The sequence below is a fragment of the Symphalangus syndactylus genome, chromosome 8 (assembly GCF_028878055.3).
Source record: "Symphalangus syndactylus isolate Jambi chromosome 8, NHGRI_mSymSyn1-v2.1_pri, whole genome shotgun sequence".
In the NCBI taxonomy this organism is placed as follows: Eukaryota; Metazoa; Chordata; class Mammalia; order Primates; family Hylobatidae; genus Symphalangus; species Symphalangus syndactylus.
In genome coordinates this window covers 52664544-52682895 of record NC_072430.2, presented here as the reverse complement: position 1 = coordinate 52682895, position 18352 = coordinate 52664544, and the positions used below count along the sequence as shown (strand labels likewise).

The 18352-nt window shown below is 43.7% G+C and overlaps 2 protein-coding genes across 25 annotated transcripts in view; one reads left to right on the top strand and one right to left on the bottom strand.

Annotated features, from left to right (window-relative positions):
• Positions 1–5453, bottom strand: part of ZBTB25 (zinc finger and BTB domain containing 25) — a 60210-nt gene extending 54757 nt beyond the window's left edge. For 4 of the 13 annotated variants that reach the window (XM_063644528.1, XM_063644525.1, XM_063644522.1 and 1 more), the window contains exons 1-2: positions 5354–5435; positions 4533–4835 (exon numbers count right to left, since the gene is read on the bottom strand). Coding sequence is in view for 3 of the 13 variants with exons in the window: in XM_055289129.2 (XP_055145104.1) it covers positions 3770–3882 (113 nt within the window). In the remaining 10 variants the exon portion in view is untranslated. The other 9 variants (XR_010122103.1, XM_063644526.1, XM_063644523.1 and 6 more) reach the window with 7 other exon arrangements.
• Positions 4834–18352, top strand: part of ZBTB1 (zinc finger and BTB domain containing 1) — a 30255-nt gene continuing 16736 nt past the window's right edge. For 2 of the 12 annotated variants that reach the window (XM_063644519.1, XM_055289118.2), the window contains exons 1-2: positions 5675–5813; positions 17440–17591. The gene's annotated coding sequence lies outside the window, so the exon portion shown is untranslated. The other 10 variants (XM_063644514.1, XM_063644518.1, XM_055289116.2 and 7 more) reach the window with 10 other exon arrangements.

Below are 18352 nucleotides of genomic sequence, written 5' to 3'. Positions count from 1 at the left end.
CCTATAATCCCAGCTACTCGGGAGGCTGAGGCGGGAGAATTGCTTGAACCCAGGAGGCAGAGGTTGCAGTGAGCTGAGATTGTGTCATTGCACTCCAGTCTGGGCAACAAGAGCGAAACTCCATCTCAAAAAAAAAAAAAAAAGAAAAAGAAAAGAAAGAAACAAAAGTGTTCCTAAACTGGCAGGATGGGCATGGGTGGGGGGGTGGAGGAACACACTATTTTCAGACTTCTTTTCAAATAGTATTTAGGAAAAAGAAATATTTACTCTCTTACTCCATTACACCTAGATTGGATTTCATAACACCTAAAAATGATATAGAAATTCTAAATCTGAAAATACTGTTTGAGGTAAAATCTGCTGTAATTCCAGACATCTGCTTATTAAGATCTACTGAGAATGTTAGCAAAGAGGGTATGAAGTGGAGGTGGTAGATGAAACAGGAAGAGTAGTTATGCTCTAGAAACCTTTAATGGAACTGGGAAACATTAGTTTGGGGCCTCCTGCCTGTTGGCAGACATAGCCAACCTCCAAGCACCTCTAACTCCCATCTAACCAACATTACATTGTAGGATGCCTGATAAAGCCAAGCACACAAGAATACTAACAACAGTAAGCACAAATTGTTAACAGGCCTTTAAAAAAAATCAGAACCCGGAGAAAGAAAGGAAAAGATTCTTCTTAGTCCATTAAAGACAGACCAAATTTCTAAAAGAAAAAATAAGGTACTCAAAGGACAGGAGAAAGCTGGAAAATTATAATGCTAGTACAGACCTAGAATACAGTACAGGCAAGAGTAACTAAAACTTCTGGATACAAGTAAACCAATACTTCTTTCGCAATGGAAGTATACTCCCATGAACACATTACTCAAGTGGGCTAATAAAACCTTTTGCTTAAAGTGCTTGGAAATTTCAGAAAAAATAAAACATCCATGCATGACTGATTTGTCACCAGAGAAGAAATGAATTAGAAAAATATCAAAAAAAGGCCGGGCGCGCTGGCTCATGCTTGTAATCCCAGCACTTTGGGAGGCCGAGGCGGGTGGATCACGAGGTCAGGAGATCGAGACCACGTTGAAACCCCGTCTCTACTAAAAATACAAAAAAAAATTAGCCGGGCGTGGTGGCGGGCACCTGTAGTCCCAGCTACTCAGAGAGGCTGAGGCAGGAGAATGGCATGAACCCAGGAGGCGGAGGTTGCAGTGAGCCAAGATCGCACCACTGCACTCCAGCCTGGGCGACAGAGTGAGACTCCGTCTCAAAAAAAAAAAAGAAAAAAAGAAAAATATCAAAAATAACTGAACACTCTAAGCACTTTTTCTCCCAATAAAGAAAAAAAAAAAAAAGAGAGAGAGAGAAAGAAAATTCTTGCTAGCAAAGGGAAAGCAGAAGGGTAAATAAATGCCTGTAATCCCAGCACTTTAGGAGGCTGAGGAGGGCGGATCACCTGAGGTCAGAGTTCAAGACCACCCTGGCCAATATGGTGAAACCCTGTCTCTATTAAAAATACAAAAATTAGGTGGGCGTGGTGGCAGACGTCTGTAATCCCAGCTACTTGGGAGGCTGAGGCAGAAGAATCGCCAATAAGGGGGAAAAACTCAAATGTCCATGGATAGTCAAATGGATAAAGAAAACATGGACCAGGCGCAGTGGCTCACACCTATAATCCCAGCACTTTGGGAGGCCAAGGTGGGCGGATCACTTGAGGTCAGGAGTTCAAGACCCACCTGGCTAACATGGCGAAACCCTGTCTCTACTAAAAATACAAAAATTAGCCAGGTGTGGTGGCAGGCGCCTGTAATCCCAGCTACTCGGGAGGCCAGAGAATCGCTTGAATGCAGGAGGCGGAGGCTGCAGTGAGCCGAAATTACACCACTGCACTCCAGCCTGGGTGACAGAGGTAGACTCTGTCTCAAAAAACAAACAAAAACCCCAGAAGTATAAATAAATTTAATCAATAATCCTGAAACTGATGTTTGCTTCAAACACTTTCTTCTTCCTCCTCTATCCCTAAGCAGGTTCAAGTAGCAGTATCTTTCCTTTTTTAGGGAGAATAATACTATTCTGGTTATTTTCAAAACCTATTATTATAATAAATACTATATGCAAGGCCTTGTGCTAAGTGCTCTATATACATTATCTCTTAAAATCCTCACTGTGATGACTAATGTATTATTTTCATTTCCATTTTACAAATGAAAAATCCTAAGCTTAGGACACACAATCAGCAAATGGTATAAAGTGGAGATAAAAAGCCAGGTCTGTCTCCATAGCCTGTGCTAATAAACTGGAGCAACATTTTCTTAGCTTTCTCTTCTTAAAAGACTGAAGTTCACATGCTATTTGGAATAAATACGCAGAAAAGGGGCACAGGAAGTGGTGTAGAAAGAAGCACTTTATAACTTATCAAGATAAGAGCACCTGCACTGCTTTTTTAAAACAAGGAAAAACCCTGCAATAATATAAAACCCCCAACTCTTTTCTGGCCCTGTTATTGCTAAAATGGACAAGTTGGTCAGGCACCACCTACGGACCATAGCAAATAAATCACTTTGGTTCAGTGCTGGGGAGGGCATTATGCAACACTTCCCAGCACAGCCCTGGCCAGGATATTTTACGGCCAAGGCACCTCCTCCCCAGCTAGACAGCCTGGCTCCTTCATATTCCCCTCAGGAGGTAGGGTGGAAGCTCACAGCTCCACTTTGTAAGGCATAGAGGGCAGCTAAAAGTCCTGCTTGGCCTCTCTGGGCAACCACAGGCGCCAATAAATCAGCCACAGGCGATTCTCTCATTCCCTTCCCGGCTGAAGCAGGAGCAAGATATAATGCAAAAGAGCACTGATTGGACTTCAGAGATAAGCGATCTAGGCTTAAATTCTACTGCAAATGACTGTATCACCACAGCCCAGGTAATAAGCCTGTTTCCTCAGGCTTGTAACATGAAGACAGTACCATCTCCTTTTTGGTAAAGACACAAAGTTCATCTACTGAAGCAGCTAGTATGATACTTGGCCCACTGCAAGTACTCACTAAAACAGCGGCCAACTTGAGCAGAATCCATCTCTACTACATGCAAATAAGATATTCAAGGTAGGACTGGACAAAAAACGTGTTAGCAGGTTATGTGGGTTCCTTTCTGCTTTCTTCCTGACCATACCTTGATATTTCACTGATTGCCAGCTCTCAGAACTAATCTATTCCATGTCATATCCCATCAGTGTTCTGTTTCCTATTAAGGAGTTGATGTCCGATAACGGATTCATGATTTACCCTTAACTAACATATATCCAGATTGTTAAAGAAGACTTTGATGCCTTAACCTAAGGAAGCAACCAATGCTGCAAATAATAGTTATTCTTGAAGAGAACAGCAATGAAATTTTCAGGGGTGGCTCGGGGGTGTAGGCTTTTAGTTCCACAAATACACCATAGGCAGCCTACCTCACCTAGAAATACTATCAAACCCACACAATGGCCATGCCTGACTTCTCCATAACCTGAATCAAGCCAAGTATAATGACCTCCGCCGGATACATTCTCTACAGGTGAGTGGGGTAAACTGGCACTGTGGTCCTGGCATGGTGGACAGTGCAATCACCAAGGTGTCTGGAGCCGTGGAGTCTTAGCTATCAAGAGGTGTAGCTAGCTCCAGCTACATCACGGTCTTCAGGCCTGGTGTCTTCTCTGTAAAACGAGAGGGATGAAACAGATTTTCTATAAGGCACCTCTCGGCTCTAAAATTTAAGATTCCCAAGTGTACTTTACACACATGACAGAATCTTGTGAGAGGATCAACAGCTCTGCCAGAAGGACTTGAGTCTCAAGAGAAAGAATGCCAAATGTAATCCCTTGGGGTGATCCAGGCTCTAACTGTTGAAACATGCTAGGTGCCGTCAGGTTCCAGGTACTACGTTGTGCTATGCGCTGCCTCCGCAACTGATAACACCTGATTACTCCAAATACTGAGTGCCAGAGAAGACGGTGACAAGATGGGTCAAGGTTCAAAAGAAAAACCGGATTTGCTTAGAACAAGATAAACATAATTTGAAGACAGAAAGGGGGGGGGATGTCTTCTTCCCCTAGAAACTAGGTAATCACAAGCTGGGAGTGGAAACAGTAGCCGCAGCGTCCTCCCAGCATCTGGAAAGTTGCCCGCTCGTAAGAGGGGTCGGCGCCACCCGAGGGAGGCCGCAGGCCTATTGGGGTTTCCTTCTGGGGGTCGCACCCGGACCCGCGGCCGGGACGGCTCTGCATCTTCGCGGTACCCCGTGTGCCACCCTGAATCAGGCCCCGGCGGCCGCTCCTAGGAGCAGCAAAGGGTGGTTCTGGGTATTGCCGGCCCAGCGCTCACTCGCGGATGTATTTTCCTCCTGTGCCCTGCCTGACATCTCAATCGGACCAAAAACACCCCTCTCCCCAGCTACTTGCATCTGTCCCGCGACCGGTGCAGCTGCAGGCCGCCGCCCTGGGTGGCTCGCGGCGGGAGGGACTGAGCCCGGGGCAGCCCACAGGGGCAGGGCCGCGTCGCTTACCCAGATGCCGCCGCGGCGGCAGGCCGACTCCTCCGTGCAGGAGGGGCGGGCTCCCAAGCCGCGCACTGCAAGCAGCGGCGCCCGCTCACGCACTCCTCGGCCGCCTCTCGCGCGGCTTCCCGCGCCGGCAGCCCGCGATGGCCCCACGTGACCGCGTGTCTGGTAGCAGGGGAACCAGGGCGTCAGGGCCGGGGTGTGCGTGCGTGCGTGCGTACGTGCGCGCTCTCCCGCCCGCCTCAGTGGCCGGGCGGGGGTCGGCCCGCGCTCTGAGCGCCGCCGCCACCACAGTTCGCAGTCGTGACTCTGTAGGCGGAAGCATAGGGACAAGCCTGAGCGTCACAAGCTTCCCACAAACAACCGCGTGACCCGGGGACTTTCCCCAGAGTGTGCAAAAGCACAGGCACCCCCTCAGTTCTGGGGTGAAGGTGGGGGTGGGGAAGGATGCGCCCGCCTGTTCACTGGGGAAGGGATGAGGGCGCGGGGCCAGGGAGGCCGAGCCGCGGGAGCCTGGGTGGAGAGGCGGACTGGGCGAGGTGGGGCATGGCGGGGGAAGTGACTCAGGGCCAGAGGCGGACAGGCCCACAGAAGGTGGGGTGGGGGGGCGCGGGGACTAGGCGACCCTGAACCGACGGGACAGGGTGAGGTTGCCGGAGCACTCGAGGCGGACCGCGAGTGACGGCCCAGCTGCTGGGCCAAACGGGGCAGGGGTCTGACATCTGGACGGAATGGGAAAGCAGCCTCGCATCCTGCCCTGGGGAGTCGGGAGGAGCCCAGTCCCATCCAGCTGTGCAAACAGGAGGAGGAGGAGGTCCCAAGCCTACCCTTGAGAGGGGCAAGAGGGGTGGTCAAGCCGCCGCCGCCGCGACGGCCCCCGCGGTGCGGGTTGCGCCAGCCTCCTCGGAGCCCGACGCAGAAACTTGTTGCAACAAACAGGCGACCGCGGGTGCCCCTAGCAGCCAGCGGCAGAGTGGGTGGGCGGGCGAGAGGGAGGGGAAGGCTGGCGGACGCCGCAGCGAACTGGTGGGCAGACCCGGAGTCGCCGCGTAAGCGGGGCCGGCTCAGTGCGGTGCGGCAGGCGCGGCTGTGCGGCAGCGGAAGTCCTTTGTTGCAGCACAGTCCCTGGCAGAGCCAGAGCCTCTCCGCGCAGCCCAGCCCGAGCGCCGAGCGCCGCGCGCCGCCGCCACTGCAGCTCGCGGCCCCTTCGCCTCCGCCCGCCTTTCCCGCGGCTGATTTGCCTTAAACTCCCTAAAATCTCCGCAGCTCTGGTTCCTGCTGCGGCCGGTAAGTATTTGCCAGTTGTGGGGCTATTTGCGCAACTTTAGCCCAGGCCGGAGGGCGACGGGCCGCGGGCCTGGCGGAGTGCGGGGCCGGAGCGGCGCCGATCCGTGCGGGGAGCCGGAGCGCGGCGGACGCGCTGCAAGGACCCGGTGACGGGCGGCTGCCAGGCCGCCTGCTTGTTGCCGGCGCGTCAGGTCCCGGGCGTGCGGCCTCCCTGAGTCGGAGGCGAAGCCCCTACGGAGACTAGTTCCCAAATTAGTTACCTTCTTTTCTTTCTTTCTCTGCCTTTATTTTTTTTCGAGGGGGGAGGGGAGGTGTAGACGGGAGGCGGGAGAACCCGGTTGATTGACGTGCCTAGAGCCCGCTTCTCTCAACTTACAGCTGCGGCTCGGCGGCGAGTAGGAGGGGAAGTGTCCCGGAGCCCGAGGCTGCAGACTTGGGCGCGCTCCGAGGGAGGAGGCGTAGGAGCCGTGCAAATTCTTGCTACGCTGTTTCCCACCCCCTCTCTCCGGCACACACGCATTTCGTTCAGTAAAAAGTGGAAGGTCTGAGTTTGGGAATTTTAAGTGGAAAAGATCTGTTTCTTGGGAAAGAAGTGCTTTTGCTTGCAGCGGTGGGCGCTTACTAGAAGTTCGGTAAATGTGTTGGATGCAGATCGGGAGTCGTTACTATTAAAGTATGTAGGCAGGGTCTGAGCTCAGCCACCCCACCCAGTCTCCTTTTCTACCTAAGCAACGCGTGTACATGATCTGAAGGGTTGACATGACATTTTCTAAATTGGGTGCATCAGAAAGAGGTTGATGAAAATCCTTGACGTTTTCTGGGGATAGGACATTTGTATGTGTGTGATAATGTTCTTAAATCGAATTTCAGTGTGGCAGTGCACGCAGATTCTCCATTGGTGTTAGTGTATTTCCATACGGTATGTATCACTACAAGAAATAGTGTTCCCTTTGACACTCGAACCCAAGGAGTGGTCCGAGGCTTTTTGAGGCAACCTAGGATCAATGTCGAGCTGAAGTTGGAGGCACTCTGAAGCAGATTTGGTGAAGGATGCAGTTCTCATAATTTACAGAGCAATCACAGTCTTCTTTGAAACGGAGAAATTAGATTCCATGAAATTTTGTCAGTGCAGATAGATATGATGTGGAGAAACGGGGAAAACTGAGTACAAAAAGATGAGGCTTGAATGGTGGTTGGCCATCATTTGCTCAGAACCTCAAAACTTTGCTTTTGAATCACTTGCTGGATATCTAATAAAGTCTCAATAATAACTGGATGACTTTGGGAGCTAGAAAGGGGGTTCCTCTTAAAGAAACAGGAAACTGGGCTGGGCGCGGTGGCTCACGCCTGTAATCCCAACACTTTGGGTGGCCGAGGCGGGTGGATCACCCGAGGTCAGGAGTTCGAGACCAGCCTGGCCAACATGGCGAAACCCCATCTCTACTAAAAGTACAAAAATTAGCCTAGAGTGGTGGCGGGCGCCTGTAATCCCACCTACTCAGGAGGCTGAGGCAGGAGAATCGCTTGAACCCGGGAGGCAGAGGTTGCAGTGCGCCAAGATCGTGCCACCGCACTCCAGCCTGGGCAACAAGAGCGAGACTCCGTCTCAAAAAAACAAACGACAACAACAACAAAACAGGAAACTGAAGCATAGTGGAGGTGAAATGCTTTTCCAAAGGTTAATAAACATAACGTCTACAGTAGAGCCTTCAGTTAACCTCTTACATTCATTTTATGAGCGGGCTTTCTCCATTAATACCACGTTTTCATGGTATTGAATAACTCAGGTTGAACAGTCTTTCCTGAAGCCTTTCTATTCTTCCCACTCCTAATACGATGGCCTACTTTTTTGGGGTTTTTGTGGGGAAGGGACTGGTGTATCATTGCCAGAGAAAAGAGAAACCATATTTAACCAGGGCCTTAGCAGGGCATGAGCACAGTCACAGCCACTTGCTCTTGACCTTGTGCTTTGATTTCAGTTTAACACTTCTAAATTTTTGTACTGCTTCCTCATTCTCCTCTTTTGCCAGGCTCTGGGGAAGATATAGTTCATGGACCTTTTTAAGAGTATCTCGTTTTCTTTGTACCATCATTTCCCTTTCTGATGTGCAGGAGAAAAGAAGTACCTGCTTTCAGACTTACCCTCTAGCCAAGAAAAGCACTAAGCCTTTGGTGCAAAGGAGAGGAAACTATTTGGTATAGAAATACAGAAAAATTCCCATAGATTTTTGTTAATAAGCTGCAATCTGTTGTCTTCCCAAAAAATTGAGGTATATTTGAGAAACATCTTCTTGAGAGGTCACTTTGGTCTCTATAGAATGTTTTCTCCTGACATTTTCTTCTGTGCTAGTATCTCATGCTAAAATGGTGAAATTATTTTTTCTCATATTCTGTGTGAACCAAATTAAGGGTTACTCATGTCTATTTTTTTCTCAAAATGGAAATAATTTTTTATTATAAAATCCATGCTGTTTGTAAAAATTCAGTCTGTACTGAAGTACATAAAATACAAAAATGAAAGTCATTTTGACTCCCACTCCCCAGAGATAATCACTTTGTACAGTCAATTCCTTGTTTAAAACGAGAGACGGCAACATTTGATCACAGCTGTGTGTGCCTCACTCTGCCTGGGGATGGCCTGTGGTGATTCATGGACTCATGTTCTCTGTTCACATTACTCAGGTTTGTAAGAATTGCCAGGTAGAGGAAAGAGGAGTGTTTTGCATTGGGCTGATTTAAAATTATTTGATTAAGTAACTGGGCTGCTATTTTAGGTTTGTCCTTATTAAATACTGTATCATGGTGGGCTATTTTTCATACTTTGTTCATGATAATGTTGTTGCCCAGCCTCTGATGGATTGATTTACAGCAGCTAAACACATGAAAAGAAAAGCAAACCCTCACCTTTATGGAGAGTTTCATAATTTATAATTAGGAAGGAGTGGGTATACTTGCCATGAAGACCACTGCCAATATATCCATGTGCTGATATGGGACGGGGGGGTTCCTCTTGATCAGCACCAAAGATTGCATGCTGAACATATGGAAAGGAAATTAGACGAAAGAAGGGTCAATGACTGCTGTTTTCAGATGTGGCATGGAAGAGACTGATATTGGGGAGGAAGCAGCAGGGACTCACTCCTTAACCATGTATATTTAAGAAGAATGAACTGTGAAGAAGTTGATGATGATCTAAAAACAGAGCCCCAAAATAGTACATAGAAAGTTAATTACAACATTGGTTATTTGAGAGTGTTGGAGACATGGGTGGTTTTTATACTACTATGTCTTTGAATTTAAAATAGTTTTCAAAATAAAATTTGAAGATTAAAGAATTAACCAGATTTTCTTTTGTCTATATGAGATGCATGCAGTCCTTTTTAGAGATGAGTTCCATCCCCACTTTGAATCTGCAGTATTAGAAGAGGCATGCTCTGGTGGACAGTGGGGAGTTAGCAGATGGAAGGGGATTTAGGGAAGGGACTGGACATTCTTCCTGCAAGATGGGGCGGTAAGAGAATGATGAGAGCTTTTAGATTCATGAAAAAAGTGACTCTAGGAGGCTTACAATGTTCCAAAGGGGCACTTCAGCTAATAGTCATACTCAGAAGAGTGTTGTCTGGTTTACACAAACTGAAACTTAGGGCTTTGAATCAAGAGTCTCAGCTTCTACTTACAAGATAAGCAGTTTCGGGGAAGTCAACCACTGAACCTGTTTCTTCATTTGCAAAATGAGGATAATAAAAATACCTATCTCAGAGTGGTTGTGAGATCAGTTGTATAATGTATGGGAAAATGCTTTAAATTTTAATTTTAATTTCCAACCACTATATAAAAGTTGCCATGATTGAAATAAACAAAAAATTGATAAGCAAAATAAAACTTACCTGTTTAAACATTTATTCATTCAAAAACTCATCAAATATCAACTAAATGTCAGACATTTAGTAATAACTGAGATACTGCCCTGATGTCAAGGAGCTTACAGTAAAGCAGGGGAGCCAAATAATTGCAATATCTGCCTTAAGTGTGGTAATAGAGCATCACAGTTTGGATGATGCATTATTGGTACCACATTGTTGTATGTATAGGCTGTTTTGGCAGCATAGAAGAGAGGCATCTGCCTCACCCTAAGATCAGAAAAAACTTCCCAAAGAGGTCAGGCCCAATGTCTCTCGCCTGTAATCCCAGCACCTTGGGAGGCCTAGGCAGACGGATTGTTTGATCTCAGGAGTTTGAGACCAGCCTGGCCAACATGGTGAAACCCTGTCTCTACAAACAATACAAAAGTTAGCTGGGCGTGGTGCCGCATGCCTGTAGTCCCAGCTATTCGAGAGACTGAGGTGGGAGGAACGCTTGAGCCTGGGAGGCGGAGGTTGCAGTGAGCGGAAATTGCCCCATTGCACTCCAGCCTGGATGACAGAGCCAGACCCTATCTCAAAAAGAAAAGAAAAGAAAAAAAAAGTCCCAAACAGAGTGAGCTAGACATTGAAAAGGTTCTAAGCAAAGGAACAGCATTTGTGAAATGGCAAGGCTTTTGGTGTGTTAGGTTATTTGGCATCAGGGGGAATCTTAAGGCTTAAAAATGGAGTTAAGTTTCTTAGAATGAACATACATTTTATGATACTTTTTATTGGTTTCATTTTGTTGAATTTTAATTATATGATTGTGATGTTTTCAGCATTTTGGTTTGAATTAAACAAAACTGGAGCCACAAAATTGGAAACAATGCAATTTTTTAAAAAATGTGTAGGATCTGGCCGGGTGTATGGTGGATCACGAGGTCAGGAGATTGAGACCATCCTGGCTAACATGGTGAAACCCCGCCTCTACTAAAAATACAAAAAAAAAATTTAGCCAGGTGTGGTGGTGGGCGCCTGTAGTCCCAGCTACTCCAGAGGTGAGGCAGGAGAATGGCGTGAACCCGGGAGGCGGAGCTTGCAGTGAGCCGAGATCGTGCCACTGCACTCCAGCCTGGGTGACAGAGCAAGACTCCGTCTCAATTAAAAAAAAAAAAAAAAATGTGTAGGATCTGCTCAAAGAAGGAAACTGGGTAATCCCTCCCATCATCATAGAGAGAGCTGCCTCACCAGTTATTTATTCAGTAACATTTACTGAATACTTAATATTTCAGAGAAATGAAAAAGCCAAAGTCCTCGCCTTAAAGTTGCTCACAATCTCATGGGGGAGACCAACACATAATTATAACCAATTCTTATTTAGCACTTACTCCATGATACTACTTAACAATAACTCTTCAGAGGTAGAAAGGATTACCATCCCTTCTTAGAGAATTGAAGCACAAATTGACTAAGCAACCTACTGAAGGTCACACACTTAATAAGTGGCAGAGCCACAATTTGAACCCAGGCAGTCTGGTTAGTTTGTGCTTTAAAGCCTACTTTATGTAGCTGTTCTGATTATTAAAATACAGTGTAAAGAGTGCAAAATAAAGAGGTAATACACAATGAGATCAAAACCTAAAATAGTGGGAGAGGAAGGTGTTACAGAGGCTTTCTGCAGGAGGTGATAAAACTGATTTTTAAATGATATGTGGGAGGTTCAGACCCAAAGAACCAATCGTCATGAGTAAAACTGGAGGGGAAGTAAGAAATTCATGAGGTATACTGGGTGTGTGTGGAGGTGGGTGAAGGTGGTGACAAGCAGTTTTATGTTGCTTGAACATGAAGTTTGAAGCAGGCAGTAGCTAAACATGTAAGACTAGATGGGTGGGCATGGAGGGCCTTGTATGCCTCAATAATGATTTTATACTTTAGCCTGAAGATATGTGAGGGGAACCATGGTAGAATAGTGTGATATGATTTTTCTTCTTCATGAATCATCTTCAAAACAGCATTGCTCTGGGAAGAAAAAGATTACCTGAGAGTGAAGGATTTGAGAGACTGGTTGAGGAGCCTATTTTAATAACTCAGGAGTGATAATAGAGGCCTTGCGAGAGCAGGAAAGGTAGGGATGGAGTAGATTGGGCAGATTTGAGAAATATTTAATGGGAAAATTGGCAACACTTAATTGTTTATTATGAGGGAGAAGTTCTAGGCAGCTCCCAAGCAGTCTAGGTGATTGGTACATAGTGGTGGCAGCCGAGACAAAATACAGGGAGGGGCATTTTTAAGTGGGTTCCAGACAAAATCTGAGTGCACAGAATTAGTACTTTGAAATAGAAGTCATACAAAACGAACCCTAAGAATACGAATGCCACGTGCAATAAGGGATTTCCTGGTGAAGCGTTTTTAGCTGAGAAGAGCCTACTGTTTACACAGTGCCCTCTGGTGGTCAGAAGATGCTGTGCTGCCTCGTTAGGATGAATGGATTAAAATGTACTTTTCCTCCTCTACTTCTGGTGGGAGAGAGGAATATTCCAGAAGCCACTGTGTTCCTTCTGCTTTCTGTGTGGATAAGTTCATTTCTTAGAATATAATGCAACTGAACTACAGGAACATCTCACTTATTTATAAGTTATTTGGTTGGCAACCTCAGCTATTCAGTGCCTTGGCCTGATGCAAAAGAGGAAGGAAATATGATCGCCTGTCAGCAAAATTCAGGAATTAAAACTTTACATCTTACTTATGAGCATTTCCCTAGATCTTCAGAAGATGTTGTGCTTCCTCTTTAGGATGAATGGATATGTAGATTCAATTTTCAATGAGTTTTTGTCTAATTTTACAGCCAAGAAGAGATTGAAATGGTGGGCCACAGGCGATCAGCACACCTTTCAGAAGTGACATTTGTTGGCTTGCAAGTAAAGAGACAGAAAAATACTAACCAGCCAACAAAGCACAATCTCCAAAAGCATAACAGTCTGAGGCCATTTTGTGTAGATGCAAACAACCCTTGCAAATTTGAACAACTACTATATTTCAGCAAAACATAATTGTTTCAGAGGAGAAAACAGCCAGCCAGGTGACGCTATATGTGTAGGCTGCAGTTAGAGTAGTATGAAGAGTCCTAGACCAGGATTGAGGAGACCAAGGTCTTATCCTGACAGCCACTAAAACTAAATGTGACTTTGAACATACCACTTAACCTCTTAGGGCCTCAGTTTGCTTTTTGATCTATAAAGCAGTAGGTTGAACTTGATCATTTCATAAAATTCTATAAACTGTAATTATGACATTAATTTTTTTTAATTGTACTGTGCTTGGATTGAAAAGGCAAAGGAACATTTGTCACCTCTAATTTATATGAGTCCTCTGAGAAGTATGATTATCCCAATTTTATAGATGAGAAAATTGGGCTTAAAGAAGTAAAGAAGTTCCCGCATAGCTAAACTAGTGGTAGAGTTTGTATTCAAACAAACAGTATATGCTATCTGGGTTCTTTTTTAATTCCTTCACTTGACAAGCACGTATTAAGTGTCAACTATGTGGGAAGAGTGTGCTAGGCACAAGGAACACAAAGGCCATTAAGCCTTGTCCCTGTCTTTGAGGCTTCAGTACAGTGGGCATTGCTGTATCACACTGCTCCTTGGATCTCTTGTCAGTGCTAATGATACAAGTAATACTACTGCACTGTTAGGCTTAATATACAGCTCCATTATGTCTTTAGGGTGTGGGTATAAAACTAAGCCACCATTTATATTATTGTTTCTATGGGAATATGTGTTTCAAGTTCCAAATAAATTAAAAATAAAGTTTTAGGATATAACCCAGTTATAATTGCAGAACTTCCTGTACTAAGTACTCAATTTGGAGTCTAATGCACAGCCACTAGTGCAGATAATGCATAAAATTTTCTAAACTTGATCGTGTTTGTCACTTAAGTGTGTTGAAATAAAACTTCTTATCTTTGGGAGCCTCTACAACTGGTTATTCCTGGAAGTTTCAAGGAGAAACCTAGAGAATGTAATAGAGATTGGACCCTATACCCTGCAAGATGGTATTCTAGGAAAGAATTTTGCCAATGTGACATTATTTTTATAGATGGCAGATGGGCTCTAGAGCCATATTGCCTGTGTTCTAATCCCATGAAGTCCTCTCTTTGTGATATTACAAAGGTTATATAACACTATATGCCTCTGTTATTTAATCTTGAAAATGAGTCTTATAGCAGCATCTACTTTGTAGGGTTTGTTATGAGGATTAAATGCTAAAATGATACTTATATATGCATACATACACATAAAATGATACCTATATTTGGATACATACACATATATGCACACATACACACATGTATATACATACGTGTATATATGCAATATATATGTGTGTGAGATATGCACACATATATTGCATATATCCATATATATCCATACGTGTATATGTGTAATGTATCTGTGAGAGGGATATATACATCTCCCTATACATCTGCCTGGAATAGAGCCTGGCATATAGTGAGACATAACGAATGTTAGCTATTCATACTATTATTGTATTACAGTTGTCATTTACTCTACTTTGATAACCTTCATCTACCAGTACAGTAAAGCAAATCTACCTTCCCTCCCATTACATTTCCAGCCAAGCTGCTGTGTACCCTCCTCAATTATTTACATACACATCTATATAAATACTCGAAATGCCTCACCGTTGCTTTCTGTTTATCCTACTCATTCATCAAGGCTTTACTCAAATCCTACATCCTTCCTAAAGCCTACTATTTTGGTATAATTAATGCTTTTCTTCTAAACTCTTGCTGAACTTTATTCAATATAGTTTATTTTTATTTTTATTTTTATCTTTGAGATGGAGTCTTGCTCTGTTGCCCAGGCTGGAGTGCAGCGGCTCAATCTCAGTTCACTGCAACCTCTGCCTCCAGGTTCAAGCGATTCTCCTGCCTCAGCCCCCCAAGTAGCTGGGATTACAGGCATCCGCTATCATGCCCAGCTGATTTTTGTATTTTTGTAGAGATGGGGTTTCACCATGTTGGTCAGGCTGGTCTTGAACTCCTGACCTCAGGTGATCCACCCACCTCAGTCTCCCAAAGTGCTGGGATTACAGGTATGAGCCACCGCATCCGGCCTCAATATAGTTTATTAAACTCCTCAAATTGTTTCTTGGTTTCAAGTTTAATCCCTCATATACAGTTATCTCTATTGTACACCATCCTTCTCCACCCTCCATTTCAATGCTCTATCCAGTGTTAGGAACATTATGAGTGTTCAATAGATTCTGATATTCTGATGTTAAAATGTAAGAATCCTTTCATTACATTTTAGACTTTTAAAATACTCTGTAATCCTCAAATCCATATGCATACATACATTCAACCTATAAGACATTGAAATAGGTAAAAGGAAACATATATACATAAATCTTCCTTGAGATCCAGAGGTAATTGTAAGTCAGTCAGAGATTGGGGTGCTGAATTGGGACTGTGATGCTAGGCTCTCTAGACTTTCACTGAGGCTAAGCAAATCTTCTTCAAATGCCTCATTGGTGCTGCAAGTCTATGACACAATTTAGAGGGTGATTATTTGCCTCACAGAAACACTTTAAAATTCCTTTAAGTTACTTCTTTATTCATTGGATATGCTTATTTATAGACCCTTAAATTATCATTTACCAAGGCTGGAGCAAGAGAAACTTCCAGCAAGACTGTTATTTCCAATTTGAGAGATCTAGCAATGGAGGAAAAATATTTCTGAAATCTTACTATGTCAGTGAGAAATTTACTGAAATAGCTTACACAATATAACTTAGGGAACACATCTATTGAATAAGACTAGATTGACATGTATGGATAAAGCCACATTACAGATAAAGAATTCAGATGGGGGTAATCACTTGTTCAATAGCATCCAACCAATGAACCCTGTATTAAGGACTCATGCCCAGTCCTTGTTTAGTGTTCTTTCCAGAAGGCCATACTGTATAGTACCAAGGAAGTGCTATATAGAGGTTATTACTATCTGGGTGGTCAGGAGTCCTTGTTCTGTAGCCCTAGTATGTGCTTCAGCACAGTTAACTATACCCTGATACATTAAAAACCCTGTATCTTTGCCTTCTATGGAATAAGAATGTTAGACTAGATTAGATCTCTCTAAGCTCTAAAAATCTATGACTAAATTACTTAATATGCTTAATGTGCTTGGTGGCTGTTTTTAAACTTGAGATGAGCCGTTAAACTTTTTCAGACTAAAATTTTAAAAATCCAGTATAAAACTTTTTGGATCACCTAACTCCTTAATTCTTGCTGGAGTTCTGCACAGTGGGTATCCTTCTAGCCTTAGGGTAACTCTTGGCATTATATAGCTTGTTTTCCTTATCCGAATGACATTAAGTCCTTTGAGTCACATTGGAGGTTCTGCTGTCAGGCCCGAGCCCTTGACTTCTAGTTGTGCTAAACTTGTCCTACCAGTGATGCAGCTAGTAGTACAAACAAAAGCAATCACAGATTTCAGTCATAAAAACAAGAACAGCTGAAATACAAGCTGTCCATTTACTTAAAACCTTTTATAGGCTTTACTAGAACATAAAGTTCATTAAGTTTTTTTGGCAGCATTATTAAAGAGGTCAAAAAAATGAAAAAAGAGCAAACTCCTCTTGGAATTTGAGTGAAATTATAATTTAATAAAAGTGAATGCCTCATAATTTTTTTTTTTTTTTTGAGATGGAGTCTTGCTCTGTCACCCAGGCTTGAGTGCAGTGGCACAGTCTTGGCTCACTCTAAGCTCCGCCTTCCGGGTTCCCACCATTCTCCTGCCTCAGCCTCCCAAATAGCTGGGAATACAGGTGCCCGCCACCATACCTGGCTAAGTTTTTGTATTTTTAGTAGAGACGGGGTTTCACTGTGTTAGCCAGGATGGCTCGATCTCCTGACCTCCTGATCCGCCCGCCTCTGCCTCCCAAAGTGCTGGGATTACAGGCGTGAGCCACCTTGCCCAGCCTCAAAAATTTTTAATGAAAAAATTATCTTCAAGAGATAAGCTAAAAGTCTCACAGGAATTTAGATCCGTCCTCCCCTGCCACATACTCCTGTACCTCTTTTTGGTGTAATAATCCTTCTTAAAACTTTTCTGGGCTGGGCACAGTGGCTTATACCTGTAATCTCAGCACTTTGGGAGGCTGAGGTGGGAGGATTGCTTGAGCCCAGGAATTCGAGCAACATAGCAAGACCTCGTCTCTACAAAAAATATACAAAAATTAGCCAGTCATGGTGGCGTATGCCTATAGTGCTAGCTATTCAGAAGGTGTGAGGTGGAAGGATTGCTTGGAGAATGAGTACCCATATTAAAGCAGGAACAAAATGCTATTGAGGACATTCTGAGCTATGATGGCACGCCAGCCTGGGTAACAGAGTAAGATCCTATCTCAAAAAAATAATAATTAAAATTTAAGAAAAAAGAAAAAAGCTTTTCTGAATGAGGTGTAACAAGGACAGAGTTTCTGGTACTAATGTGTGAATGATTGCTATTATAAGTTACTCTGCCTAAAATCAGTTTTACTCAGAACTTGGACATTTGCATAATAATGTTACTTAAACTACAATTCTAGGTCAGCCTAAAAACTGTTGTGTTAGGATTAAAAATTAGACACAGCATTTGTTCAGCTTCCATTTGTTCAGCTTCCAGCTCTATAGGGGGAATATAGGAGTATAAACATGGAGGCAGTGGGATTCACACTGTGATCCGTCTGACCCAGAGCACTTGTTCTTTCTACTACAGCATGATGTCTTCTTCTGTAGAGTGGGTGCTTTACGGAATACATGTTGAATGAAATCACTGATCTAGGAAAAGTAAAAATTCCTCAAATGAATACAGAATACTTGTGCTACTGCTGATGATCAACACTTTATACAGTGCCTGGTATACCAAAGGTACTCAATAAATGTTTGTTGAATTAATAAATGTGCATTAAAATGCTATAAGTGCTCTTATTTAAATGTTTTAGTGTTTTATGTTAATAAAAGAATATGTATTTTTACTCAGTTGAATTGTGACTATAACTATAGATGTGCCTGTCATATTGATCTTCTATGTAGTTGTATTAATTTTGGTTGCTGATGATAAAACTGCTGCTCATCTAGATAAGAAAGGGTCCTTGGAACTTCTACGCTCTTTATATCATTATTTCAAGCCTGGACTATTTAATACTTGAAAGTTTTTATAGATTAACTACTGGCCTTCTAATGGACTCTTATTTGGAAGGAAATTTTAAGGTTATCAAGTCAAACTTATCCTGATGCTTAAATAAGCATCACCACCATTACAACATCCACTATTACTTTCATTATTACACGCCAAGCACGATGCATTTTACACATTGCCTCTGTGAATCCTCATATACGATATTGTATTTGAGGTATTATTATCCCTACCTTTACAGCTCAGGAAACTTAGGGTCAATGAAGATAAGCAATTTCCCAAAAGTGGCAAAGCTAGATAAGAAGCCAGGTCTGTCTGATTCCAGGCCCATGCTCTTTTCACTTATTATACTGTCCTCAATAGCATTCTGTTCCTGCTTTATATGGGTACTCATTCTCCAAACAAGTTTATTTCATTCTTGAACTACTCTTATTAATAGCAAGTTTTGGTTTTTTAGAAATAATACCTATTCCCCTGCCTCTTACTCTATGGT